The sequence below is a fragment of the Pestalotiopsis fici genome (assembly GCF_000516985.1).
Source record: "Pestalotiopsis fici W106-1 unplaced genomic scaffold PFICI_Scf_1, whole genome shotgun sequence".
In the NCBI taxonomy this organism is placed as follows: domain Eukaryota; kingdom Fungi; phylum Ascomycota; class Sordariomycetes; order Amphisphaeriales; family Sporocadaceae; genus Pestalotiopsis; species Pestalotiopsis fici.
Window position 1 is genome coordinate 7,027,027 of NW_006917091.1, and position 27,774 is coordinate 7,054,800.

The 27,774-nt window shown below is 50.6% G+C and overlaps 9 protein-coding genes across 9 annotated transcripts; 8 read left to right on the forward strand and 1 right to left on the reverse strand.

Annotated features, from left to right (window-relative positions):
* Positions 1-4,398: 4,398 nt before the first annotated feature.
* On the forward strand, positions 4,399-6,273 carry PFICI_02045 (uncharacterized protein; the record flags this gene model as incomplete). Its single annotated transcript, XM_007830626.1, has 1 exon — positions 4,399-6,273. One exon carries the CDS (start codon positions 4,399-4,401, stop codon positions 6,271-6,273), a length of 1,875 nt encoding a protein of 624 aa, XP_007828817.1.
* Positions 6,274-7,490: 1,217 nt separating this feature from the next.
* Positions 7,491-8,240, forward strand: PFICI_02046 (uncharacterized protein; the record flags this gene model as incomplete). The annotated part of the gene is made up of 1 exon (XM_007830627.1): positions 7,491-8,240. The coding sequence occupies one exon, from the start codon at positions 7,491-7,493 to the stop codon at positions 8,238-8,240; it is 750 nt and encodes a 249-aa protein (XP_007828818.1).
* Positions 8,241-9,359: 1,119 nt separating this feature from the next.
* PFICI_02047 (uncharacterized protein) lies at positions 9,360-11,183 on the forward strand (the record flags this gene model as incomplete). The annotated part of the gene is made up of 5 exons (XM_007830628.1): positions 9,360-10,136; positions 10,196-10,334; positions 10,396-10,671; positions 10,724-10,831; positions 10,897-11,183. The coding sequence occupies 5 exons, from the start codon at positions 9,360-9,362 to the stop codon at positions 11,181-11,183; spliced, it is 1,587 nt and encodes a 528-aa protein (XP_007828819.1).
* Positions 11,184-11,833: 650 nt separating this feature from the next.
* Positions 11,834-12,622, forward strand: PFICI_02048 (uncharacterized protein; the record flags this gene model as incomplete). Its single annotated transcript, XM_007830629.1, has 1 exon — positions 11,834-12,622. The coding sequence occupies one exon, from the start codon at positions 11,834-11,836 to the stop codon at positions 12,620-12,622; it is 789 nt and encodes a 262-aa protein (XP_007828820.1).
* Positions 12,623-13,511: 889 nt separating this feature from the next.
* PFICI_02049 (uncharacterized protein) lies at positions 13,512-14,292 on the forward strand (the record flags this gene model as incomplete). Its single annotated transcript, XM_007830630.1, has 2 exons — positions 13,512-13,843; positions 13,920-14,292. 2 exons carry the CDS (start codon positions 13,512-13,514, stop codon positions 14,290-14,292), a joined length of 705 nt encoding a protein of 234 aa, XP_007828821.1.
* Positions 14,293-15,219: 927 nt separating this feature from the next.
* On the forward strand, positions 15,220-16,266 carry PFICI_02050 (Proteasome component PRE3; the record flags this gene model as incomplete). Its single annotated transcript, XM_007830631.1, has 6 exons — positions 15,220-15,253; positions 15,329-15,374; positions 15,430-15,444; positions 15,500-15,534; positions 15,602-15,842; positions 15,951-16,266. The coding sequence occupies 6 exons, from the start codon at positions 15,220-15,222 to the stop codon at positions 16,264-16,266; spliced, it is 687 nt and encodes a 228-aa protein (XP_007828822.1).
* Positions 16,267-20,558: 4,292 nt separating this feature from the next.
* Positions 20,559-21,984, forward strand: PFICI_02051 (uncharacterized protein; the record flags this gene model as incomplete). Its single annotated transcript, XM_007830632.1, has 2 exons — positions 20,559-21,755; positions 21,808-21,984. The coding sequence occupies 2 exons, from the start codon at positions 20,559-20,561 to the stop codon at positions 21,982-21,984; spliced, it is 1,374 nt and encodes a 457-aa protein (XP_007828823.1).
* Positions 21,985-23,743: 1,759 nt separating this feature from the next.
* On the forward strand, positions 23,744-25,387 carry PFICI_02052 (uncharacterized protein; the record flags this gene model as incomplete). The annotated part of the gene is made up of 1 exon (XM_007830633.1): positions 23,744-25,387. The coding sequence occupies one exon, from the start codon at positions 23,744-23,746 to the stop codon at positions 25,385-25,387; it is 1,644 nt and encodes a 547-aa protein (XP_007828824.1).
* A 496-nt stretch (positions 25,388-25,883) lies between these two features.
* PFICI_02053 (uncharacterized protein) lies at positions 25,884-26,571 on the reverse strand (the record flags this gene model as incomplete). The annotated part of the gene is made up of 2 exons (XM_007830634.1): positions 25,884-26,235; positions 26,435-26,571. The coding sequence occupies 2 exons, from the start codon at positions 26,569-26,571 to the stop codon at positions 25,884-25,886; spliced, it is 489 nt and encodes a 162-aa protein (XP_007828825.1).
* Between the last annotated feature and the right edge of the window lie 1,203 nt (positions 26,572-27,774).

The following is a 27,774-nucleotide window of genomic DNA, read 5'->3' on the forward strand; positions in this document are numbered from 1 at the left end:
GGACTCGCCGCCAGCTGGGTAGGTCTGGGAAGCACCACCGGCAGGGTAGGTCTTCGATTCACCACCGGCAGGGTAGGTCTGGGAAGCACCACCGGCGGGGTAGGTCTGGGAAGCACCACCAGCAGGGTAAGTCTGAGAAGCACCACCAGCAGGGTAGGTCTTGGACTCGCCGCCGGCCGGGTACGTCTCGGTAACGGGGCAGACTAATCACTTTGTTAGAACATATACAAGATAGGGACATATCTCCGCCATCACATACCGGTAACGGTGGTCTCAATGACAGAGGTGACGGAGCCAACAGGGCAGTTGGTCACAGTAGGGGCGCAAGACGTGACAGTGTAGGTCTTGGTCAAGTATTGAGTGCTGGTGGTGTAACCAGCGGGCCAGCTACCCGAAGGGTAGTCAGAAGGCGAGCCCGAGGGGTACCCAGAGGGGTATCCAGATGGGTAACCAGAAGGCTTTCCAGATGGGTAACCAGAAGGCTGTCCAGATGGGTAGCCCGAGGGAGAGCCCGAAGGATAGCCAGAGGGCTTGGAAGGGTAGCCCGATGGGACGCCGGATGGGTATCCAGAGGGGTATGCGGAGCCGGTCGGGTATCCAGAGCCACCGGTAGGGTAACCCTCCTCCTCATCGGGCTCACACTCATCCTCATCATCACCCTCGGGGTATCCGCTGGCAGGGTAGCTGGGGGTGGCAGCCGGGTAAGAGCTGGTGGGCACAACAGCCGGGTAGGAAGAGGCGGAGGAAACGGCGTAGGTGCTGGTCTCCTCACAATCATCCTCAGCAGAGCTGGTCTCGTAGCGAGTAGCGCTGGCGGCAGCAATCAGCAGAGCGCCGGCGGCGTATTGTGTAAATCGAACCATTTTGACAATTCCAACGTTTTGACGAGCGAGTGACTAAAGTTGAATCGACCAAGGCAACCTTCCAAGAAATCGCAACCAACGACGGCGAAGTGTTCAAGACTGAGGTGTGAGTGAGATCAAGAGGACGGGCAAAATGAGTGGCAGCTTGCCGTCATGTTAAATACTGAAAGAAGCTGGAGATGCCGGAAGACGGGTCAAAGGCCCCCAGCCGTTCAGCTGCATACTACCGCATACTACTGAACCCGAGCCTGTGGACCAGGATCCATCGTTGGCACCCAGTCTATTGTGACAGGGGTACAATCTAGCCTTGTCAATATTGGAAAGCGAACAAAAAAATAAAAATAAAAAATAAAAAAACGGACAGCGGCTTTCTTGGTCGGCTGGTTGAAGCTCTCCTCCACACGTGTAGGCAAACCTTGGCTGGCTAGTCAGGGGTGCATGCGCGGCCGTGGACAAATGGGGAGAAGTCCAGCCACGCCTCGTTCTTCTTTAGGCCTAGAAGCTGGAATCTTAGGCCTGGTTGCTGTACGATCAGGTAATCTCCTCTTTCGTTGTGGATGTTTGCTCACTTGCGATTGGCTAAAGCTTGTAGTGACGAATGCACAAATTCTGACTATGAGGTCAACTTCTGCGAGCTTTTTTCCCTCCTTTCTCGTGTTCTTGCAGGTAGAACCGGATTTTCTGTCGGCTGTATCTGTACCTGGCCCTGGGTGCTGCGCCGCTAACCGTCTACTAATGCCTGTGTAGTGAGTGTTTCTTGGAAGGATGATCGCTTCTACAGAGTTGACCTAAGGCTTGCGGGCCGGTGTAACCATCCGCGACTCAGCAACGACTCGGGATCATTAGCATTCGCAATGACTGATGTTGGAACATGCGATAGACTCGCGGTATGCAGCTGCACGGCTGATACAGTGAGCCTAATTAGGATTCGACATTCAGGGACAAAAGGAACTTCTTCAGCATTTACTTTTCTGTGCCTGGCCAATGTCCACTGGCAGATCACTACAGCCACTGCAATTACCGTGCCGTCGCTTTGGACGTTGGTGTGTTCTAGTCGAAAACCACCTCCACAATAGTCGTGCGCAGTGGCGTGTCTCTCTTGGGCCCAACAACGCCCATGCGTTATGATTCCGTCCGAAGCTTGTTGGCAGAACCGCACACTGACGACCCGCAGGCGATTGCGGCTTCCTGCTCGGTTTGCCGTCTCTCAATCTCTTTGCCCCTGACTGACACTATATTTGTGTATCGGCCTCGATTGGTTTTTTTTGGCTTTTGTGCCTTTGACTTTGTGCTAGCAAACGAAGTAGAGCATTGAGTTGATTGTGACTTTGCCTCCTCAGAACCAGGGAGTAATGCTGCATGAATAAATCTGTATTGGACAAGCGATAACCGGTGGCCCAAGGAATAGCGATAGAGCCGCCCAAAGCCGTCTGACAATGCATATTGACATGGTACAGAGTAGATACGAAAGATCCACGCCTTACTTGCTTGGTCTTGACAACACGGAAGATCCGGGTAGATCTGCCATTGACAACACGAGACTGGATGGCTTCTGCCGCAGCCAAGCAATGCGACCGGCCGAACCACGATTCTCATGAGGCTCTCTTATGAATTATCAAGTAATGTCTTTTATTGGAATATAATCTTTGATTCTTCAAAAATCATCCGATCATTGGACATGGGTGTCCTCAGAGCCAAGAGCATTAGGCCTTCCAATTGTATGAAGCCTGGACCATGTTTGTTCTGGCCAGTAGAGACCAGCGACGACCAATTTTAGATTCTTCATAGCCTTCTTGGAAGTTTGGGGTCCCGACCCTGCAGGCTTGCAAGAAGCTCAAGTCGTGGATTATGGTGAATACGGAGAAGTGGGACATCATTACCGCAAGTCTCCTGCCGTCTAGGAGAGTCAAGAAGAATATGCATTTCCGGAGTCCGGTTTGTGTTTGGATTGCCGGGCTGTCAGTTCGCGTTGGTCCGATAGTGTAGTGGGTGCAATTCTTGGCTCGTAACGCACAACCGAGCAACAAGCACGCACGCCATTTTGTGACCGCTTGCAGGAAAACCGTTGTCACTGCACACCAATGTAAGCAGCTGTGCGTGATGCCAAGGATTCCAGAAGCAAGATGACTTTTTCAGGACTTGGGGTAGCACTCGCTGACCAAGAACGAACCGCGTGTAGACGCATTCGGCATAGTCAAGCAGTTGATTCTCGTATGGGATCGCACTGAATCGCCCGGTACTCGAATCGAAGAGTTCTTGGGATCAGCAACATGGTAAAGACCACTTTGGATAGATTTGCTGAGATCGATTTGCACCCGGAACTCCATAGATTGGTGTCCCTTTTTTTTTTTTTTTTTTTTTTTCTAAAATTGGATAGTAATGTTATGATGGGGTTTTCCGATGTCTCTTTTCAGCGTTCTTCCTGTCTGGTGGGGTAACACTGACTTGGATTCTTACTATCCTGGGTCTTTGTGGAAATGAAGCACATTTCCTGATCGGATCCCACTCGGAGGTCTGCAGGGTCTGGCCGTCTTGTCGTGATTTGCACAGACTTGCAGGTTGGAGAAGCCAAGGCCAAGAGAAGGAGACCTCCGATTGACCCCACCCCCCTGCTAGTGAGATCTGATATGTGAGGCAGGGACGGATGAGAGAGGTTGGCAGAACTGGGGACTCTCTGCCAAGGCAACAGACCTCCCTCCAACAAGTGAAGAGCTAATGCCCCTCCTCTGCATTGCTTTTTATCCTGCTGGTCAAGCTCAAGCCAGTAAAGAAAAAAGTCAATCCCCCCCGCCCAACGCGATCTGCGCCCCAGAGATGCAGAACTTTTCTATCAAGTGCGGCTTAATGGTGGCTTAGATTTGGATAGCGTTCCGGATTATCTATATTTCCTGATGCTTCTCGTCCTTCACCTCGGGCATGTGCCGAGTTCCCTCCTGCTATGGGTGCGCGGCTTATCGGCACGTCAAATGACGTTGTTTTGTTGCCGACAATAGCAGAGAAGCTCCCTCTTATGGGGCCGCTGTCATCTTGCGAAAATTGCAACTTGGTACGTCCGCCAAGCATGGAAACTTTTTGAGTATTTTTAAATCCTGTGGTTTTCTGCGCTCGCACTTTTGAGCAAAAACCAACAAACTACCGCCAGACCATCAGCACTACGAGGATTGACGTATTGTCTTGTCGATTGCTCCGATCCGATTCCACGTGGTTTGCCGGCTCCTTTCCCCTCGCTCGCTTTCCCCCTCGTGTGGAACCGACACATCACTTCTGTGGGCTCTGGTAACGCGTCCGCCTTGGCACTCATCATCACTCGGTTTGCCTTCACCCCAAGCTTGGCATCAGACTCCCCCAGCAGGGATTCTGCACAAGCAAGCAAGACAGGCAAGCCACAACATCGCTTCGACTAGAGGCACGGTAGTCTTTTGTTTCCTTACGATTCAGCCGCCCCCGGGCCAAGTCGTCCGTGTCTGCGACCGACCGCGTCGTCCCGTTGCCCTGAGACAACGCGACTCTGACATCATTGGTCTCCTCGGTCAACATGTCCACCAACGGGAATGTTGCTCCACATGAATCCGTAGAGCCCAACACGAAGGGACCGGATGGGCCGAACACGAATGGAGTCAATGGCCAGCACTTGTCCGACGATCATCAGCCGGCGCCGACCTCTGAGAAACCTCAAACTAATGGGGCCGATCAGGGGCTGCAGCATTCATCCTCCCGCCATAGCACAGCAGACATCAAGGGCAAATTCAATGAGCAGAAGGAAAAGATCAAGACCAAGGCAAAGCCGCCTGGCGGCTTCGACTCCACCCCGGTGCCCGATGCCCCTCCCGGCTATACCGTCAAGTTCATCTTTCATGAGGCAACCAACCTCCCTGTCGCCGATATCAGCACCGGAGCTTCGGATCCATTCATTGAAGCTACACTGTACACAGCACTGCCAAAACGACACAAGGAAGACCCAAACCTGGTTCACCGGACGCCTACCATCAGGCGTACCACTGAGCCCAAATGGGAGGACGAGTGGGTAGTTGCCAATGTTCCGGCGTCCGGTTTCAAGCTCAAGTGTCGCTTGTACGACGAGGATTGGCCTGACCACAATGATCGACTCGGCAACGTCACAATCACCGTCCCCCGGGTAGATGAGAGCTGGCAAGGCTTTTCGCGCCAGGAGTTCCAGGCTAAGAAGCGCTCCGGAAGTAAAAGAGCCTACTTGCTCAAAGCCGTCACCAGCGCATTCGAAAAGGATGTTTCCATGACCCCCAATCTCTTTGTGAGCATTCAGGTCTTGGGGAAGTCTGATTCTCAGCCGCATGCCCAGATGTACACTGTTGGCCCAACCTTTTACTACAGACATTTCTCTCCGATGATTGGCCGCATTGCTGGCGTTCAGGTCAACCGAAATGAAAGCGATGATTCTCAGGACCATGACCCTCAGGCCGATGGCGGCCATGAAGACCGGTCACAAGAAAAGAAGACCCAAAAGTATGACTTTCAAGCCATTGAGCTCCAACTGCAAGGACCAGTCCCAACCAAGCTGTACCATCGCTACGTCGAATTTAGACCCTTGATAGGTCTCATGTTCAGTCGCAAGGGTCTCCGTGGTCGCGTTTTGCACAAGGCCTTGACCCATCAACACAACCGCATCTACAACTTTGACAGCTCCACCGAGTATGGGACATTCAAGCCGTGTTCAGAAGAGGCAAGCTTGCAGTTTTTGAAGCTGGTTCACTTTGATCAGGGCGGCAGGCTCTTTACCTACGTCCTGACACTTGATGGCTTACTCCGCTTCACAGAGACGGGCAAAGAGTTCGGAATCGACTTGCTGAGCAAACACACAATGCACTCAGATGTTGCCACATACATTGCTTGCTCGGGCGAATTTTTCATCCGCAGACTGAAGAAACCCACAGCTTCGGAGGACCCAGAGCCGGACCAGCCCACACATCCCTCTGAAGATCTGCCCGGTGGTCCGCCAAATGAAGCGCCACCCTCCAAGCCTGAATACTACCAGCTTATTATTGATAACGACAGTGGCACTTACCGGCCTGACAAGTCAGTTCTACCTGACCTGCAGAAATTCCTCGAAAAGAACTTTCCTGGTCTAGGTGTTGTCACACTCGGTTGCGACGACGACGAGGACCAGAAACTTAAGGAAGCGCAGAGGGCAATCAAGAAGAAGGAAGGCCAGAGTGTGCACATGGTCCAGAACCGCAGCCCAAGTACCAGCTCCTTCAGCTCCGACGATATCAGCGACTTGGACGAGATGGATGGCGAGAATGGGCGCCAGAGCAAGAAAGAGAGGATGTGGAATATGATGGAACAGGAGGATCCTTTGAAGCACCTCAAAAACGAGTTTCGCCCCAAAGGCGAGAGCTCTGCCAGCGGAGCAAACCAGGCTTCCCAAGCTTAATAATTTCTCCATTCTCGTTCACCCACTTTACGATGTTGATCATCGTGGGTAGCAAGCAAGGACCCCGGCGTTGATGTTTTCAGATTCCCGACACTGCAAAGTTCTGCATTGGTTTTGTTTTGTTTTTTTAAGATATCCTTTGGTCGTTTTCCATGATCATGATACCTCCTTTACCTATAATGTTCGCACCACATATTTCAAGTCGCCGATGAGACTTTGCGTTGTACCAAACTTAATATACATCTTCTACTTGTCGTTATTTTTTTTTTTTTGGGACACATTTGCTCGAATGCTCTCTCTCCAATACTGGCAACTTTCATTTGGAATACGACCTGTGATTTATATCGGCCATTGGATGGTTTCTGTTGTGTTCCGGCGCAAAGCGGTAACAGTCATTTGGCAGGCGACGCACAATCCTTGTTTCTCCATATTCCCGAATCATCGGAGGTATATTTGAATATAATACAACAACGTCGTCGGCGACAGACAAATGTAATGACAATAGGCCAGTTGCTTTTGGCCTATTCGATCGGTCAGTATGAACTGCGCCACTCTAGTGGGAAAGCTTCACGACGAAATGAATTCAGCTTAAAACACACAACTACCGTTGCTATTCCATAAGCTTGAGACTCAAAGATGATGTGACTGTATGTACTATTTCAGCACGTTATTGATATCACTAGGGTTCGAGGGCGACTCGATCAATTTTAAGCCGCCGATATTTTCCCTATTAGAAAATGGAAGGAGGGCAATTGAGATTTCGAGACCACGACAGGTCAAAGGACTTTTGAGTGCAGTCTTGGGTGCCATATATTGTCGGCGCACAGGAGGTGAACTCAAAGGAGATATTTCTTTCGACAGCTTGGTCCAAGATTGAATAGTGAATCATATCGAGCAGCGCCATTTGTACAGACATTCTGCTGCTTAAAACGTGCGGCTACTAGAATCAGCAGTAAAAGTGCAAGCTCGGTACTCTCACCATCCTCGAAGCGAACAGCAAGGTCAAAGGCCGAGTACGCATCAAGACCAGCCATTGAATCTGCCAGTGAGGAGGTCCGATTCGCAGTCCTTGAATCCCAAGCTACAGCCCCCGCCATTGCTCGACACCCTACCAAAACACGCATTCAGCTACGAAACCTCTTCTCGATGTTCCAACACTTGTAGACAGCTTGTCGATGCCCACACGCGCCGCTCTCCGACTTGGAGAGGTACGAATGATGACGGATCCGAATCGAGGACAGTCCTCGCCCTCCTCACCCGAACCAGCGCATAGAACAAGCCGATTGCGCCATCGCAGCCGTCATCACCAGCAATCGCAGCCTCAGAGACCCTCCCGCACGGACTCGGAGTCAAGTCAGGGTTATCCCGTTCGAGAATCTTCCGCAAGTCATCACAGAAATACTCAGCGCCGGCATCGCCATCGCCATCACCATGGCGTCTCGGGCGACAACCAACCCTACAAGCACAGTCATCATCGGTCCAAGGCACATTACTCCACCTCGCGAAGCCCACTTCGCGGCCGACGTCGACATTCCTCGCGACACAGAAAACACGAACCATCCAGCGGCACTCACGACAACCGTAAACGCAACTGGCGCAAGAGGCCATATTCCCATGATCGCGGTCTCCTCGATGTTCTGACCGAGCTCGTCGGCCACGGCGAGCATGGCCCAGATGTCGCTGCCCTGGCACAACTGGCGGACACCTTTGGCGAGCTCATCGTGCAAGGTCTTGTCCACAAGCTCGTAGTGGAACTCGAAAACGGTCTGCTAGAGAAGATGCTCGTGGACTATCTTAAAGATCTTGTCAGGAGCTCAGTGAGAAGAGGCCTAGGCAAAGGAGCCCGCAAGACGGCCGGACGGAGCAAACGCGACAGAGATGGTGATGATGAACAGGATTGGAAGAAAGCTTTGCTGAAAAAGGCTTTTAGGACAGTGGCCAAGAGTTTGACAGAGACGGAGCGGTAGTAAGGAGTCTCAATGCACCTAGTAATGGCTTCATGAGAAACTTGTTCACTGTTACAATGCACACACTAAACTATCGAGTTGAGTGGTGATCATGCCGAACTGTCAGAGGAGACAGGAAAAGACGGCACGGACATTTCTTCTTCGCCAAAAATAAAATAAAATAAAAACGTCCACGACCATGACGCTATTTTGACACTTTTTATCATGATATTAGGAACGAACCTGATATCATACAGCCATCAAAGCCTTGTAAATTGACCTTGCAGAGTTTGCACCACTTCTGACAGTTTCATATAATAGACAACCATCATTTGATGAAGCAACACGGATAGGCATTACCTTCCCTGTCAACTTTCCTGGGAACTCGGCCAATTCATAAATGCTTTGTACTATCCGGTCCATTTGTGCGGGGAACTGGTGTCAACAATCCATACCTGAATGCCATGTGGTAGATGTCGGTCAATCGTGCATCAGTAGGTATCCAAATGTAGAAAGCTCCCCGATGCCATACTGCTCTAAACTCCAAATCCTGGTTGAATACTGCAGGCGGTTTGACTGGTCGCAGTGACATTTAAGGTATCGGGCTCCATGGCTGCATGCTTGGACTTTCGGGACAGCATTCCATTGGTGGGCGGATGGGTGGAGGCATGTAAGACACCGCCTGCAACCAGGTTGACCAGCACTAAACCTTTGATATATCAACAGTGACCAAGTATCTCCTAGTCCATTGAGGTATGCAGGTATAACGCTTCAAACACCTGTGGAGCACTTCCTCGGTCATGTCCATGAGATCATGCTATCGTTTGATATATATGCTCCATATCTCCGGGGAAAAAAAAAAAAAAGTATGCGCGATAATCGCCCGACGGATCTCAATCATTATCAATTGCTTGATGTTCTGATTCCTCATTCTATCCGCTGCTAGCGACGATCTGCTTCCCTGTCACCAAGACATGGTGGCGCCCCACTTTAGCTATTCTTCAGCGGCGGATGCTAGGATCTCGACCTCATAAATACCCTAGGTAGGTAAGGTATGCATGGATTTCAAAGTCCCGCGACCTGTCATCTACTATCTCTCGATCCGGGGCTATCATCACTGGCTATTAGAGGAACGAAAGCATGTCCGACCTGTCCGGAGTTGAAGGCGCCAAGTCGCCTTTTGAGTCTCGCGATGATAATAGTGGCGCAACCTCTGTTCTAGTCGATACAAATCCATCCTCGGCAACCGACACACCGGGATTGCTTTCAGTGATTGAAAGCACCGGATCGCAAGAACGGGAGCTTGTTAGCAACCACGGTGAAAACAATATTGATGGCAACCAAAATTCTGTACCAGTGCAAAACGCCACACCATCACAAGATGATGCAGAACTAGAGTGGACAGCCGCTCCAATGACCCCGGATTCCATGGCAGATGAGGATCTGACCACGACAAGTCTTTCTGTTGAAGGCGGTGCACCAACTGGGGTTGACCACGTTGCTCTGGAAAGCCCATCATCACCCCAAGAGTCCGGGGCCGCCGTCACCATTGACCCCGAAACGTCCCAGAGCCCGGGTGCAAGCTTGCGATATAGTCAAGAAACGCCTGACACAGCCCTAGACTCGGATGGCCATGGATCAGCACCTGATCAAAATGAGCAGCCCCAGGAATCCCCAACGATCTATGGATTCATGCCAGATGAGCCTCTCGAGGTAGACGAGCGGCTCTTGAAATATGCAGCAACTCGCGCGAACGTGTCGGCGTCGCATACGGTAGATTCTCAGTCTTGGGTGCCAGAAGATTTCTTTCGCCAACCAACTGGATCCACAGTCGCCGAGCCCGAGTCCGTCCTGGGCCGGTCTGGCAGAACTTATCACGGATTCAAGGAAGGCAAATATTTCATGCCAAATGATGGTGTAAGTTTCTGGGTCGCTATATTGCATGACTAAGCTACTTTACTGAGAATATCGTGCAGCAAGAACAAGATCGGTTGGACTTTCAGCATAGAGCTTTGACAATCCTGATAGATGAAAGGCTTCATGCTGCACCCCTAAAGAATCCAAAATACGTCATGGACATTGCAACAGGTACTGGTATATGGGCTATGGACTTTGGTAAGTTTACATGTCCAATAACGATCCAGCTTGTTCACGTATGTTAAATATATTCCCCTAGCTCAACAATACCCTGAATCCAAGGTCATTGGTGTAGACTTGAGCAAGATCCAGCCCAAGAATGCTCCTCCCAACGTCGAGTTCATCAAGGACGACAGCGAGGAGCCATGGGTGTTTCCTCACAAGTTTGATTATGTGCACGCGCGGGCGGTCTTTACCTGCTTTAACGATCAAAAGGCGGTCATGAGGAACGCCTTTGAAAACCTCAATGAGGGCGGGTGGATCGAATATCTCGACGGCTCTTTCATCGTTGGCTGTCTTGATGGAACCATTGAAGGTACATACCATTCCAGAAATATCTCGCCTTCAGTATTGACTATTGTGATTAGGTACTGCCTTGAAAAGATGGGGTGACCTGTTGGTCAAGGGTGGCTTGGGTCTAGGCCGGAACCTTGAAGTCACAAAGCACTTCAAAGAATGGCTGGAGGAAATTGGCTGTGAGTACCTGATATATCACCGAGACCCTCTATAGCACGAATTTGCTGACGGGAAATAAAATCAGTTGTCGATATTGTCGAGAGAAAGCTCCCCTGGGCTTACAGTCCGTGGCCGCAAGACCGACGACTCAAGCTGGCCGGGAAATTCATGCAGAGCAATATTTACGAAGGCATTCGTGGTATAAGTTTCATGTTTTTGACTGGCGCCGGCTTGTCGGAAACCGAGATCAACGATCTGATCCTCCAGGTTCGTGCTGATCTGATGAACCCCAGCATTCACGCGTTTATGCCAGTTTGGTCGGTTTATGGTCGCAAGCCATTCAACCACGAAGTCAATGCTCGGCAAAAATAATCTTGGCGTCAACTTGAGGCCAGCAATGAATGGGGCACTGTGCGCACTTGAATTCCGGATTGATCCCACAAATACACGACGTGAAGGAACCAGGCTTGCCAGGGTATACAACAAAGCGTGACGCATCTTCTCGATGGCATTGCCTCTCATCCTCATATGCTCCACAATATTCTGTACTTGCTTTTCGCTCAGAACATGCATGATGCTATGTCAAGGCAACAGACACCCCCGCATCTTCTATAATTTATACAACGTAACAATTCCATACAGAAATGTATACAACGTAGCAATAGAAAATGAGGAGTTAAACGAGTTCTGGCATGACTGGAGCGTAAGCACATGGATAGTTTTCAAAAATTCCCGAGCTGAATACATGCTTTCTATCTCCGTCATATGACTGTGCAGAGAGGTGTGCGGAGTCGGGCAAACATGGCTCGCTGCAATGTTCCCCGCGATATGCCTACCTACATATCTACTACCTAGGTACAGATCAGCTGCAGAAACACATTGATGTGACATCGTAAACGCAACTTGATCTTGACATATATACATGTCTGCATACCTACTGATATAACTTGAAAACCACGTCCTTTTGTTTTCTACCTATGTGACAGCCTTGATCTACGATTCAAGAGCACTAATACATCAATATGGTTGAATACGCAACTTACCCCAGCCTTCGTGGCAAGGTAGTCCTGATTACAGGAGCCGCCGAAGGGATTGGCGCAGCTGCAGTCGAACTCTTTTGCCGGCAGGGCTCTAAAGTCGTCTTTTTGGATTACTCCGAGTCTTCAGCACGTCAAGTCCTCGACAAGATCAAGTCGATTCCCGACGCAACGCAGCCCACGTTCTTGTACTGCGACGTCACAGACCTGGAGGCACTCAAGAGCTGTGCCGAAAAGGCTATAGCACAGCATGGAACGGTGGACGTGCTCATCAACAATGCCGGGGCCGCGGGACCAACGTCGCGCGTACCGAGCTTGGGCGTCACGCCCGAGTCTTTCGACCTGGACGTCAACGTGAACCTGCGGCATCAGTTCTTCCTCACACAGTACGTCGTCCCGGCCATGCAGAAGCAAAAGTCGGGCAGCATCATCAACTTGGGATCCATCATCTGGAGGATCCCCGAGACGCAGGCGCCCGTCTACGCTACGGTCAAGGCGGGCGTCGTGGGCATGACTAGGGTGCACAGCAAGGAGTACGGCAAGGACGGAATTCGTGTCAATAGCATCATGCCCGGGAGTGTCGCGACCGAGAGACAGATTCGCGAGGTCCTGACCGAGGAGTACGAGGCCAACACCATGAGGGCGCAGAGCCTCAAGAGACACGTACTGCCCGCGGACGTGGCCAGGTTGATGTTGTTCCTTGCGGCAGAGGACTCGAGTGCCATTACGGGCAGTAGTTACGTGATCGATGCCGGCTGGGTGAGCGATAAATAAGACAGAAACGGCATCCCGCCGAGACGAGTAGGATACATGATTTATGTTTTGTTTCTCGTACAACACAGCTAACCTTAGTAGACAGACGAGCACAGAATATAACCATCTTGCTTCTGTTAATGTCTGCTGTTCGATAGTCAGCGAACGGTTAAGGTTGACTTGATTTCCGTAGCGGTTTATTCTTGGAGATCGAACCTAGAGAAAGCAAACAGTGGGACAAAGTCAGATTACGAAGGTGTGTTCAGAGGTGCTTGCAACATTTTATAGGTAATGTATGGAAAGGAGAAGATAGTCTGTTTGGGACCATTCCTATGATATGAGGTTCTACAGTGTTGAAGTCAAGTATTGTAAATGTTGGTTTGCAATCTACCATTCCAACGGTGATACAATTTTAGATCAGTTCCACAAGGAGGTCCCTGGGCCAGTGGTTTTAGCGTGCCAACTAATTGACAGCTCCAGGCACCGACGGGGAATTTCGAGGGGGCTATGGAGGGGAGGATTTGCGCCCCACGAATCTGACCACCATCGGACGGGTCGGCCCAAAGAAGCCAGACCCTTCGCTCTGGATCGTGGGACCCGACATACGTACAGCCCAAAAAAGTCCTGCTGCTAAGCTAAACGGCAGCTCTACCTCAAACACTTGCCCCTGGTTGCTCCTGATACCCGTTTTTCTGCTCTTCGTCATGTTGGCAGGTTGAGTCTTGCCGCTCTTTCTTTGAATTCATATATTCACTTTTTTGCATTCAGCCTTTACTCTTTGCCTTTCGAATCGCGGTTCTGCCGCCGCATCCATCTCTCGACGACAGCACTTGTACACCCTGTGCCCCTGCTCTTGTTTTGAACGCAGCCTGAGACTTTCTTGTGCGATAACCGCACTGCTTCCGACACCATGGCCCGGCAACTCTCCGTCATCGTCATGATGGCCATTGCGCTATTCTTGTGTATATCCTTCTTCACATCCTTTGGTCGCGCGCCGGCCGAGACGGCCGTGTTCAGCCAGCCAGCTGATCGCTTCAATGACAACCTACCGCCGAGCGACGTAAAACCGCCGGTGAAGCCCGTCGAGGCTGTCGAGCCCGCGAGCCGACCTGCGGAACCCGTCAAGCCTGTCAAACCAGTGTTGGAAGGATCGACGGAATCCAAGCTTGCTGGACTCGAAATCACCAGCGACTTGCTCACAGGTGCTGCGATTGCGCCCAAGCTTGAAAATGCCACACTCAAGTAGGTCTTTCAGTCCCTTCCTTGGACACCCAATATGTATAAAGAGAAACTCTGACCACGTATCGTTTTTTCACAGGGCCGAACTCGGTCGCGCGGCATGGAAGGTTCTGCACACCATGATGGCCAAATTCCCCGATGAGCCCAGCGAGGACGATCAACTGGCGCTCAAGTCGTACATCCAGCTTTTTGCCCGCCTCTATCCATGTGGCGACTGCGCGAGACACTTCCAGGGCCTGCTCAAGCAGTACCCGCCGCAGGTGAGCTCGCGCAATGCGGCAGCCGGCTGGGCCTGTTTTGTGCACAACCAGGTCAATGAGCGTCTCGAGCACGAGATCTTTGACTGCAACAAGATTGGCGACTTTTATGATTGCGGATGCGGTGACGATAAAGAAAAGAAGGGCGACGAGGAGAAAACAACAGCGACGGGTGAGCTAAAGAAGGAAGGGTAAGGTTATTCGGTCGTTTCTACCTAGTGATATTGCTGTCAAAGCTAATCTCTGCCAGACTCTCACCGTAATCTAGCTCTTGATACCCCGGATATTGGCGTATGGCGTTTAAATGCTCAGGTTGATTTGTGTGCTTCCTTGGTTGACGGATTGCAACTAGACGTTTGGAATTGTATAATCCATGGTTCATCTTGCCATTAGAGCGTATCCAATTACTGAACTCTTTTATGCGGCTAACAGTCGGTGCAAAATTGATTTTGTGAAGAGACCTTCCGTCTTCAAGTCTTATGTACATTGTCTGTGAGCTGTAAGAGCCTTTTTGCAAAACAGATAATTTTACCATCATTTAGCACGGTGTAGTTCCTTGATTACCGTCGATCTCGTGGTCATATTTACTCTAGGAATTGAATGGAACGGAATGGAATGGAATGAGCACATGTTGTATTAATTACCTAGCCAATACTGTGGTTATAAGTCCGTGGTCCTTCCTACTTACATTAAGTACGGAGGAGCTCGGCCCAACAAGAAAAAAAAAGGAAGAAGAAGAAGAACTGTACAGAACACATAAAAAGAATCAGGCGTATGTCGATTCTCGAGAGAAAAAACCGTAAACATAACAATATTGTATGTAGTAGCCATCTGCTTGTAGAATGTCTTGAATATCAATGAGGCTCACAGCCTTGCTGGAAAGTGGGGGCACGGACCACCGGGTGGATGATGCATGGACGTCAACGCGTGCTGAGCTGCCTGAGCTCACTCGCTTGCTTAGAGCTTCGGTCCAGTACCAGACAACATTGAACCTCGCCAGCTTCACTACAACTTCCAAACACCAACGTTCCGTCACCCTTGCACCCGGATTTCTGCAGCATCAGCGAAGATACTTTTTCACTTTCGATTGAAAATTACGATTCCGATCCCACAGCCGCCACCATGGAGTTTGGCAACAAGGGCGTTCTGAACGAAGGTATATGAGCTTCCACTGGGCAATATGCTTGGGTAATCGTCCCTGTTGCGGAGTGCTAACTTGTCATCTTTACAGATGGCATCCACGTGGATATGGATAGATTAAAGAAGGGAGAGGTCAAGTGAGTTAATCGCATCGATTAGAACTGTCTTGCCCATACTGATCGTTTGTCCTAGCCTCGGTACCTCCATGTAAGCGCCCATCGAGGGATCACTACGCAATGTGCTTCGATTGACAAGACGGCAGTATGGCAGTCACATTCAAGGATGGTGTCATCCTGGGTAGGTCTACGCAACCAAACGAGGCAACAGCCACGGCCGAGATCCCCAACTGACATGATGACTACAGGCGCTGATTCGAGAACCACGACCGGATCTTACATTGCCAACCGAGTGACAGACAAGCTCACCCAAGTTGCCGATACCATCTGGTGTTGCCGATCCGGCTCAGCTGCAGACACACAAGCCGTCGCCGACATTGTGCAGTACCAGCTCGGCCTATTCCACATGCGCAACGGAAAGCCTCCCACGACACAAACCGCTGCATCCATCTTTCAGGAGATTTGCTACTCCAACAAGGACCAGTTGAGGTAGGTTGCATTATGCACTAGGATAGGAGAAGGGCATGGTCGGCCTGGCCTGGCCATAGAAGACAAACACTACTACATGGACATTGCTGACGATTACTTGCTTCGCAGCGCCGGTCTTATCATTGCTGGCTGGGATGAGCGACACGGCGGCCAGGTCTACTCTATTCCCCTCGGCGGCTCACTACACAAGCAGGCATACGCAATCGGCGGTTCAGGTTCGACATACATCTACGGTTACTGCGATAACCACTGGAAAGAGGGTATGGAAGAGGAGGATGCTGTCAAATTTGTCAAGGGCGCTCTCGCCGAGGCCATCAAGTGGGACGGAAGCTCTGGAGGTGTCATTCGCATGGTTGTTCTGACCAAGAAGGGCGCCGACAGACATCTATACCTCCCCGATGAGGATTACACCGTCAAGCACTAGGTGTCATATGTCTCGCTGGATTAATGAAGAGAGATGATTGTGTACGATACCTGCCGACCAGTGAAGACCAATGCGTTTGAGAGCACTGACGGCAATCGCCATTGCGGCGTATACGAATCTATAGACGAAGAGAATGTCCATGATTCTTGATCAGGTCTGTTTGAATTTCATCTGTGACTGCACACCAGGCTGCATATCTTGCCAGGACAAGGTTGTATGAATAGTCTTGGCGTGAAACATGCGATACGGCGGTGAGAGTGAGATGCAGCAAATAAGCACTCAGATTGGAAGCTCTTGCTGGACCGCTATGCAATATATATCTCCTAGTATGAGCAGCTTGGTCAGAAAATGACGAATCGGCTGTTGCCTTCCAAGGCTGACAGATGAAACCGGCGCTGCGATCCGTACCGCCATGCGCTTGACTATCTCGACTGGTGGGAATTGAAAGGATAAGAGTTCGTTGCCTACTTAGCACCAATTATAATCGATAGTACAAGAGGTGTGCTTGATGCAGGAAATGACAGCTACTGGGATGCTGGTGCATATCAAGGTAGGGAATATATTGGCTATCGACCAAAAGAAGGAATAAGGAAGTTCAGCGGTGAGATGAGAATAGAATAGTGTATGCAGTTTCCAATCGCGTGTTTTTATCGAATGCTGCAGTGGTATCGAGATTCTCTGCTGAACACCCCAATCACATCACATCAGTTCGAGCGTAATTGTCTCTCTTACTTGCTGCCGATCCTGCCTAGTGCGTATAGGTAATCCCTCGTGCACGCGTCCTGGGCCGAGATTGGATTGTTTCGGCGCTCAGCTCTGTGCATTGGCCCGCTCGCCCAAAAGGCCCAGAACACCCCCAAGAACGCTTCTTTCCCATTCCCAGACGTCTGGAAGTTGGGGGGTCGCTCGCAAATGCGGTGCCGTGCCGTGTAGTACATTGTACCAACTGAAAGTGTCCACCCACCGGGACTTGCGGTGGACACTTAAAAAAACGCATCCAATCCATAAACTCCTCGGTGGTGTGCAGCAACCTAAGCGGGGGAGAAGATGGGAAGGATTGGATAGTGTCCTATCATATCCTATCATCTAGATGTGTATAATATACGTACCTGATGGTTCTCGTCCAATCAGCCTGCTCGTCTGTGCTGGCAAAGCTGGTTTAAAGTCGTGGGTGGGATTTTCAAATGTTCCTTTCTGCCCAGATTCATGACCCGCATTGGGCGTCGGTGATGATGGGGTTTGCCTCGTCTCGCACCGCGGCTCTTTCGGAGGCGACAAAACTTGGCTTTGCCAGTGGACAGAGGAGGCTGATCTCTGCTGGAGTCGGTCATTGATCAGCAAAAGCCAACTAGCATGCTTGCTGGCAAGTTGGCAAGTTTTAAACCAGCAGCAACTTTTGGGGAGGGGCCTGGGTTTTGCGACCCCCAACATGGCAATGTTAGCAAAGTTGGAATACTGGATACTTGGACCCCTGGATATTCTTTCAGGCTGGAGTGAGTCGCGAACACCCAATCAATGGAGCTAGGGAAAAGAGTTGTGTAATAGCTGAACGCGCCGGTCGATAATTACCCGCGAACTATTTCGTCCGCGACCTGGGCCCAGGTTCTGCTCTCTTACGATTACTTGCTGATATGTTTGGTTCCAGGGATCATGGCACGAAGGATCTCATGTACGAGCAAGGGGAACTCTGTTCTTCAAGTGCCAGCTAGTTCCCAAGGAACTGGCACCGTACTCAACCAAGGCCGCCGCTTTTTGGGAATACCTAGCAGATGATAGGCGAAAGGCTCCGTGGACCTATGAGAGCAATTTCACTCTGGTGACGCCCTCTTCAAACATGCGAGTCGCACGCCATACTCGACATCTATCGCAGGGCCTTCTCTTTTAGGTCATAATGAATTGTCAAACCGTGACGGGACCCTGCGTATGTGTGTATATATGTGTGTGTGTGTGTGTGTGCTACGCACGGTATGCCATGTGAGAAGATGTACATGAAGAAGTCTCCAAACCCCATATTCTCCACGGGATACTGTGAAATATGCTGATCAATCGGATTTTAACCTTTTCGATATGCGAGCCACGAACCTGTGGTTTCCAATGAACTTCATGTGGCGCCTAATGCTCGTAAAAGCAAATGAGATGGACTTGGACCTTTACATATGAAGGAAAGTTGAACAATCTTGTTACCGTCGATTGATGCTTTACTTCTTATCGATTTTGATGCTTCTGGGAAGAGTCTCACATACCATATAGATCCAGCTATTCGCATAACTGACTCGTCTCTGGGGACCTGTCGGGAAAGGCAAGAAATGGTATCGCAGGGAAAGAGGGTGGTGAGCGGGTGCTATTCCCACGCTGAAGCCGGGCCTTTACACAACTGCTGCTAAGGCAATGACACAGCCTCAGCCGGCCCAACTCCTGGGATAACCCCCTTTCTTCATGCGCTGTTTGGGCGGCGTTTCCATACCTAGACCTCAGTGATGGAAAAACACGTGCTTGAAGCAAAGGATACATTGCTAATTGCTTTCTCGACCTGTTGTTATGCGAAAAAATAGAAAGAAACTTTCTTTTTCTTGCTTTATGGATGAGATGCTGCACGTCTTTTTTCTCGCATTTTTGAGAGAATCCTGTTGCTCAGCCGTTCCTTTTTATTTTATTTTTGTTTCCTGTCCGAGATAACGGTGCACCATTGCAACTATCGGCGCCGTTGAATTTGTTCAGCGCTCGTCTCGACTGCGAGGAGACTTTCCATTTTTACTCGTTGGAGCCCCGGACCGATTCTTGTCTTGATTACGACTCTTTCCGAGGCTTTCTCTCGCTCGCATCGTTTTACATATCTATTTTAATACCGTCTCAACTTTTTCCCATTTAATCACTTATTGTTTTGTCGCCACAAAATAACATCAAGAACCAGGGATTTCTTTTACGCTACAACTTTTGTATCCATCTTCTAAACCGACCTGTTGCATGCAGAGAAAAGAGGGCCGACATCAATTGAGAGACGGCCGCCGCCGTGTTATGTCATATCCACTCTCACGCATAATTGCCTGACGTATCCTGATTCAGTCCTCGCCGCTGCCGCCACCAAGAAATTCGGGGTCCCCATCGAACCAAGAGCCCAGACTCTCGAGCCGACAACACCCCAAGCTCATCTTTCCCCTCCATCCAACTGACCGTTTCTGGCATCATTCTCATTTTCAAATCTTTGAAAGTTTCCCCCTCCGATCTGGTTTTTTTTTCTTGCTCGGCGTCTCCTACCGAAGACACGACCCGGTATTTATTATTGCGACACGTCCGCACATTTGCGATCTCTCGGTGATCTTAACTGATACATCAAGATCGGACTTCCACACGCCGCCGCACGCATATCTTGGAACAGTCCATCAGGCCCATTGTTTTGGGTGCTTGGTTCAAGTCTTGTCCGCCACCCGCGACGCCCTCATATCTGCCAACTGTAAGCCTTCTCAATCCGTCTATCAAACCCCAGATCACCCTCGGATCCAAGGAAGAAAACAAACGTCATGTCCATCATTTGCCATATCATTCGCCGTGCAACTCTCCTCCCCTCCAGCCGCTGCCTACTCAATCGCCAGTCCTTATCGCGCCGCATTTGTTCCCCAGACATGCGACGTCAGTGCGCATGTACATTGTGAGGTGGTAGTTTGCAGCTTTTCCCCCCAGATCAGCCAAGTCAAACCTTGGGCTCCAGTCACAGGCCGCCCATCGTGCAGTACAGTCTTAGGCCAGCATTATTTTGTTACGATCCTCTTATTCCACAAACGCCTTGATGCCCTGGAAAGATTTGTCTTCATTTCTGGACGCACTGCGCTTTTGGCCGACCCCTCTCCCGGGTTGGGTCGAGTCAGGTTAGGTCAGATTGTGTTGGGAGCGTCTGTCTGGCACCATGGCCAGTGCTGCTGAAGTTTAGGTGCGATGTGTACTGCCGTGACACCACAAGAGTGACAAATGAGGACTGACTTTGGTGCATCACTGCATCATGGTCCTGCTACATCATTGCGCTGCATCTTTTGGACAATACTTCCTAGGCTGCCCCGTACCATGACATCAAGCCCGCTTTATCTCTCCCCTTATGCCACAGCCCGCATCGTCCAGCGCATTCTACAAAACCCCATCATGACATTTGCTAACCTCGACAAGATTGTTTAGATAACGCTCTACGTTTGCTGTCTTGTCAAATCACACGACCTACTACATAATACCCAGTAGCCACAAACGCTGTTATGGCTGCTGTAATGGGAGATTTTGCTGCGGATCATTCTCGATTCCACCATAACATGATAGCCTCTGGCCTTCAACACGAACATTGCGAGCCCACTTATCGACCAACATCCTCTAGATCTCGGCCTAGGCAGTCGTCTTCTGCTTCCCAAATTCGTTCGCCGGCCTCGCCACAGCCAAGGAACGCGACTCCCTCGAAAAGATCGTGGGAAACAGCAGATACGGAAGCAAAGCCAGACGCCGTCAGTAGCGAAGGCGCATCGCGCTTTCCCACTCCTCCCGAGTCCTCATCGCCCTCCTCCGCTCATCCCCGACCCGAGGATGAGCGGATAGCTCAATCCAAGACGATGGCTTCTCAAACACAAACCACCATGACCACAGTCCCAACGCCAGCGGCCCAACAACAACAGCCCACACCCGATGCGGACCCTGCTTCCTCCGCCGCGCCAACACCGGCGCTGCCATATAACGCCTCGTCCCCGCAACAAGGCCACACTATTCGCGTACGCGACCTGGCACATATACAGAGTCTGGCTCGAGCCGACATGATGAATGGTGGAAACGGGCCTGGAATATTGAACGATCCGCCACTGCAAGCCATGAAGTACGAAATCAGCGGCATGCCTATTGGCGACGTTATCGAAATGGTTGCCGCCCTTCTAACCAAGATCACTACGACCAATGATTTGCAGCACGATGCTTTGCACAGGAATGCCACCCACCAGCAGACCGCTGCCAACCACAACAATGATGGCGCTACCATGAGCCCACTAAGCAGCTCTGTATTAGCTTTCCACGGTAAAAATGTGCCGGCCATAACGATTCTCAGTTACCTAAGCCGCATTCACAAGTACTGCCCTACTACGTACGAGGTTTTCCTCAGTTTGCTTGTATATTTCGATCGCATGACGGAAAGAGTCAACAACATGGTCATGCAAGCTGAAGAAGCCAGGCAAAAAGGGCAACCACAGCGACCATTGCATTCCACATTAGCTCCTCGGTCGAGCGAGCATACAGATACCGAAATGAAGGATGACGGAAGCGACGAAAGCGATGAGACTGACTCCGACCTGGCGGATGACGATGACAAACCGGCACCAAAGGATACGCCGGCAGCAAGTACCGCGCCTCCTGCACCAGCGACCTATTTTGTCGTGGACAGTTTCAACATTCACAGATTGATCATTGCTGGCGTAACGTGTGCAAGTAAATTCTTCTCGGATGTCTTTTACACAAATTCGAGATATGCCAAGGTGAGTTCCCGTGTTTATTTTGTTTCATGAAATCTTACTGACCACTGGACAGGTTGGCGGTCTACCCCTGGCGGAATTGAATCACCTGGAGCTTCAATTCCTCGTGCTCAATGATTTTCGCCTTGCTGTTCCGGTGGAAGATCTGGAGGCATATGCGACTATGCTTGTTGAATTCTACGCCCGCGAAGTTGTTGCACAACGTACTCGTCCCGACCCAACTGCAGAGTAGAGTCTCTTGCACTGCATTGATTCAAGAGACCATATAATGCTACAAAGGTATACCGTTGAGGAAAGCTTTTTGCACGTCCTCGCTTGAGCAGCAGAAAGGTTGCTCAGGATAATATACGGGAGTCTTGCACGCTCGATAGAGGCAGGAGTTGACTGGAGCACAAATCATAGAGGATTTCTGGTGAGCAAAGGAGATGGTGTGGAAGTTAGACAAAGTGATGGCGTTGGCAGATCCATGTGTTGGAAATGCCTAGATTGGCGGTCACTTCTTTTGATACCCGATAGACTTCCTACTGGGCCAGTGGAGGACATACATGAGGAGTTAACATGAGGCAACTATTCACCTTCAAGTTGCTATCTACGAATGGGCGATGGGAGATTCTACAGGGCAATGGGTTAGACATTGACGGCGGGTATTGGCTCGCGTTACTACACGTGCCACGAACTTCAACTCGCTATTTTTGCTCAAGTTGAGGGTCTGTCTCGAACTCTAGCACAGACGGCGTTCAAGAGGCTTGATTTCTGGCAGTTTTTTCTTGCGATGATGGGCTGTTTGGATCTGCTATTCGTTATGAGCGTGAGCTAGGAAATTGTTTTGTGCCCCGAGAGTGCCTAGGTAATTATGGAATGACCAGGCATACATAATAGTGTATGTCGTCTTTTCTTCGTTTTACAGTCTTGGGTTGTGTTTTGTTATGATGGTGAACATTCAGTGATGCGAGATAGGGATATATTAATTCAACGGTTTACTGCGGCTCGGCTGTGTCCAGGACGGCTTTCTCCTGATTATTACTTTTTGCAGGTCAGCACATCGAGACTTGGAGGGATCATCGGAACGGCAAACGTCTCGTTCTTATTATGAACCGCTGAAGAAACCGCTGTGGCGCCTCCTAGACCTGCGCTTCTTTTGGCTGGACGGAGCGGCTGAGGAGAAATCTGCTCAGGGGCAGAAGACGGGACAGTTTGCCACTAACGAGCCAGAAGCAATCATGAAGCGCAAAAATCATGGAGCACAGCACTCGAGAACGGTTTTGTCTCTTGCAAGGTTTGATTAGATGGGCGGCTGACAAGAAAGGGTAGATCACTAGTGCTGAAAGCTTAATAGGTTACCGGCACAAGTATAGATCGACCATTCATATACATTACTAACTTGAATTATTTAAGGTTGTGGGATGAGATGGTGTCGGCTACTTTTTGAAGCGCGCAAAAAGCTTGCCAAGACTACGCAGGAACGGGCTCTTCCTCTCAACCTTGTCGCGGAAATTCGAGGCGGCTCAGGAGCAAGATGCCGTTATATTCAATCTTGGGACTCGGTATAGGAGAACCAATACAACGAGACGGGCCAGTAGGACGGCGCCTGGAACGCGGCGATGGAAAGATGCGAGGCCAAAAGGCGGGAATAGGAGAAGATTCCTAGACGTATATCAGCGTATACGACTGCCCTGCTTCAAGAGTCTGGATTTTCCCTCTCTCGTTGCAGATACTTTGTGTCCCAAGGCTTTTTTGCTTGCTCTTTGACATTTCTCCTCCCTCCTCTTAATCAACTGCTTTACCCCCTCATCCCTTTACTCGAAGCCCGTTTTCCCCCCTCGAGAGGTACAGCGTCCATTCTTTCTGCTCTCAAGGAAAACAAAAAAAGTCAAAACCACACTCGCTCACAAACAAAAGCCTACCAGTCACTCGTTTCGTATCATTTGCGACTTCTTTCTTACTAGTTTCCTGCACATCTTCTCGACAAGACAAAAGACAAGTTTTTAATCATGGTTGCCCAATCCCTCATCCTCACCCTCGGTGTCGTGGCACTCCGAGGCGTCGCCGCCTCGTACGAGGTCGCCCAGCCTGCGGGCTACGCGACCGACCCTGCCCCTGCCGTTGGCGGAGGCTATGCCACCTCGGGTGGCAGCAGCGGCTCCGACTCGGGCTATGGCGGCGGTGGCTCTGGTGGCTCGTCTGGTGGATACGGTGGCGGCGAGTCGGGCGAGTCATCGGGTGGATATGGCGGTGGTGAGTCGGGCGAGTCCGGCGGTGGCTACGGAGGTGGTTCCTCTGGCGAGTCAGGAGGCGAGTCTGGTAGTGGAGGATACGGCGGCGGAGAGTCTGGTGAATCCGGTGGCGAGTCTGGCGGTTATGGTGGTGGTGAGAGCGGAGAGTCTGGCGGTAAGGGAGGGTCTGGAGGCTATGGTGGAAGCGAGGGAGGCTCTGGCTCCGGGGGTTATTCTGGTGATAGCAGTCCCTCAGAGTCTGGCTCTGGTGGACACGGTGGTGGTGAGTCGGGCTCTGGCTCTGGCGGCTACTCTGGCGGCGCAAGCCCTGCCGAGTCTGGATCTGGCTCAGGCCACTCCGGCAGCGGCGGCCAGGGCGGCGAGAGTGGTGGCTCTGGAGGCTACGGCGGTGGTGAGGAGGAAGAGGACGATGAGTGCGAGGCCGATGATGGCGAGTACGATGAGGATGAGGAGCCAGCTGGTTACGGAGTCTCTGGTGGTTACGGCTCTGGCGGCTCTGGCGAGGGCGAGGGCCAGGAGGGTGGTGCTTCGGGCGCATACAGTGGTGGTGAGAGTGGTGAAGGCGGCTCTGGTGGCCAGGGTGGCGAGGGTGGCCAGGGAGGAGAAGGCTCTGGCTACAGCAAACCCGGTGACAGCTACGGAGGCGGCGACAGTGAGGGAGGCTCGGGTGGTAGCTCCGGCTCTGGAGGTTCCGGTGAGGGTGGTGAGGGCGAGAGCTCTGGCTACAGCGGCGAAGGTGGATCCGGAGGCTCTGGCCAGGGTGGCGAAGGCTCCTCCTCAGGCTACAGCGGTGAGGGTGGATCCGGAGGCTCTGGAGGTTCCGGAGAGGGTGGTGAGGGTGAAAGCTCTGGCTACAGCACCGAGGGTGGCGAGAGCTCTGGCTCTGGTTACGGCCAAGGCGGAGAGGGTGAGAGCTCTGGTTCTGGCGAGGGCGGATCCGGAGGCTCAGGGGGCTCTGGCGAGGGTGGATCTGGAGGCTCTGGAGGCTCTGGTTCTGGAAGCTCTGAGGGAGGCGCCAGCGCCGCTGACTGTGACGAGAATGGCAACCCCATTGGTGGTGGCTCGTCCGGCGGTGAATCGGGTGGTGAGTCTGGTTCCTCTGGAAGCAGCTCGGAAGGCTCCAGCGGTAGTGAAGGTGGTTCATACGATTCTGGTAGCGGTTCTGGATCATCGTACGACACCCCTTCAACCTTGACCACCCAATACATCACCGCTACTGTGGTTCCCGAGCCGGCTGGCGAAGGTTACTCTGGTGAGTCGTCTGGAGAGGAAAGTGGAAGTGACTACTCCAGCGGAGAGTCAGGCGATTCCAACGAGTCAGAGGGCGGCAAGGGTTACAAGACCTTGGGCGAGAGCTTGCTCGGTCTGCAATGGCTCAAGTGGTTGCTTCACTGGGTCTAAAACACTAATATTCTTGGGGATGTGATGGCCTGTTCCGCATACAGTAGAGTATGCGTGAAGACAGCATTTGGAGCTGCCTAGATTGTGAAAGGGAGACGATTGTATGCAACCCATTATCGTATAAAACTAATTCTATGTCTTGTCAATTTCCTCGTCGACTAGTGGCCCTCATTCTGGCAACATCCTTTGCATTTGAGAAAGAAATGTGTCGTTTCGTTATGTGGAGGTGTTCGTTCCTGTTAATGTATCCGAGCTCGTACGTTTTCCAGTCCGTTTTTTGCACGCTTGCTAGCATACAGCTCAATTTTGTTCTTCCCGAAACAACAAGTTTCACGCAGGTAAAACCATGTAGGGCCCAGAATCTCGAAATTTTCAGTCTTTGAGTAAAGCAAATATAGCCAAGAACATGTGATCTATTCTAGAGTCACATCAATCATCAAAATGTGCATCCTCCCACCCTTAATCAACTCATTTGAGCAACTTGACGAGTCTAGATTTATGAGAAGTCGCCGCAGTATTTCTTGAGCATACTTTCGATATACTCTCTTCTCTCCTTCTTACCGGGTATCTTGTCGAAAACTAGACTGACACCGCACGTTTCATTCGGATCTGTAGATACGCCAGAAACGTCCATCACCGACCATTTGTCATAGCGATCAGCAAAGTCAAAACGTCTGACAACCTTCTGGAATCCGCGTTCAGCAGGGGGCAATAGGGGCCTGTCTTCGTCGAAAGAGTCGTATTCGTCTTCGGCATCAGACTGCTCCGACTCACCATCGGAAGTAGCGTCCTGGTCCGAACCGAACTGCTCCTGATCTCCCAGTCGTCGGGGATATCCCCCTCTTCCCCTGCTTCCCGGCAGAACATGTCAAATGGCTCGAAATGCCAGAATAGGTCATCCAGTTTCCTGGCATCGCCAATGGGCTCCCTGCGAAGCCAGTTGTCTTTGAGATTCTTTTCCAAAAAGGCGGTCCAAATCCTTCGGATAATACTGGAATGCCAAATTCCTCGTTGGCGAATTTCCGCCCTTTAATCAACTGGCAATACTTTCTCCAGCGAACACGTAGTTGTTTGAAGGCGTATTCCAATTTGTGGCCAGTACAGTCTTGGTTCGGATATCGACGCTTCATTGCATCAGCAATCTTTTCGAATGTCGAGGGAGTAATGACATTTCTCCGACGCATGTCTCCATTGTTGGTGACTTGAACACAGTACTTGATGAACTTTGCCTTTTTTTCTCCCCGTGAAGAACGTTGCATACCCATTCTAATGGGTTAGTGGAGCGACGACGACGACGATGGCGACGATGATGATGCCCTGCATGGCAACTGAATGAAATGCAATGTAGTGTGTTTTGATTGCGGAAATATTTAAGAAATTTGGTCAAATTAGGCTAGATGACTCACTATCTCCTGATCAAAAGAGTTGTTGGGCATATAACGACATGTTTAACAACTTTGGCCAAATAACGTTGCAACACTGATCTGCAAAAACGTTATTGGGCCAAAAGTTGTTAAATTGAGTCGTTATTTGCCTACAGGGATGTTAAGTGGCGGGTTCAAGACTATAGACGATACGTGACCCACTCAGAGCTGAACCGCATTACAACTCCATTCACATCAAGGCTAATACAAAGAACTTGTTGTATAGACAACAAAGAAATTGTCATATATAATTCTATTGTATTTGCATAATGGGCAGCTTATATAAATATGGCATGCTTGCCACTTATTATCTAGCGCACAACGCTGACGAACATGCATACGAAAGCATATTGCAGTTGATAAATTGCAGCAAGAGAGATCGAACGTTTTTGTATTCAAATCTCAAGACGCAAAATGAAGGCCAAATATGTCAATATCCACTGCGAATGGTGCGGTCGATACAAGCAACCTACATTCGTCCATGTTAAAACGCGCCAGGCATTCAACGTAATGGCGCGCAGGGTTCATATTAATGAGATATCACAGACACCTCAGTATGATCTTGTAAAGTATCGGCCCGATGAGTTTCGCCTGCGGCCGCAAGGGCTAGACCTGGAAACCACGAGGTGTGTACCGCCAACCCCCATAGGTGCACAGGGTCTGGAATTGGACGGAGATGGTGTGGTTGTTGTAAGTGGACATCGATGTTCTGAATGTAGTTCTGAGAATAATCGTCGACTACGTGATTTGCATGGGAAAAAACAAAAGAGAGAAGCAAGTCTAGGCAGGAAATTGCTTGGGGGTTTAAAGAGTATGCTTGGGATCAGCTGAGGTGGTTGAAAAACAAGACAACTAAACTCACAATTAAAATTATGATACGTACAGTTTCCTATTTAGCAAGCAATTGAAAAGAAGAATAATTCAAAGCGTCCCAGAAAGTACTCAAGACAAGATGTTCCACCA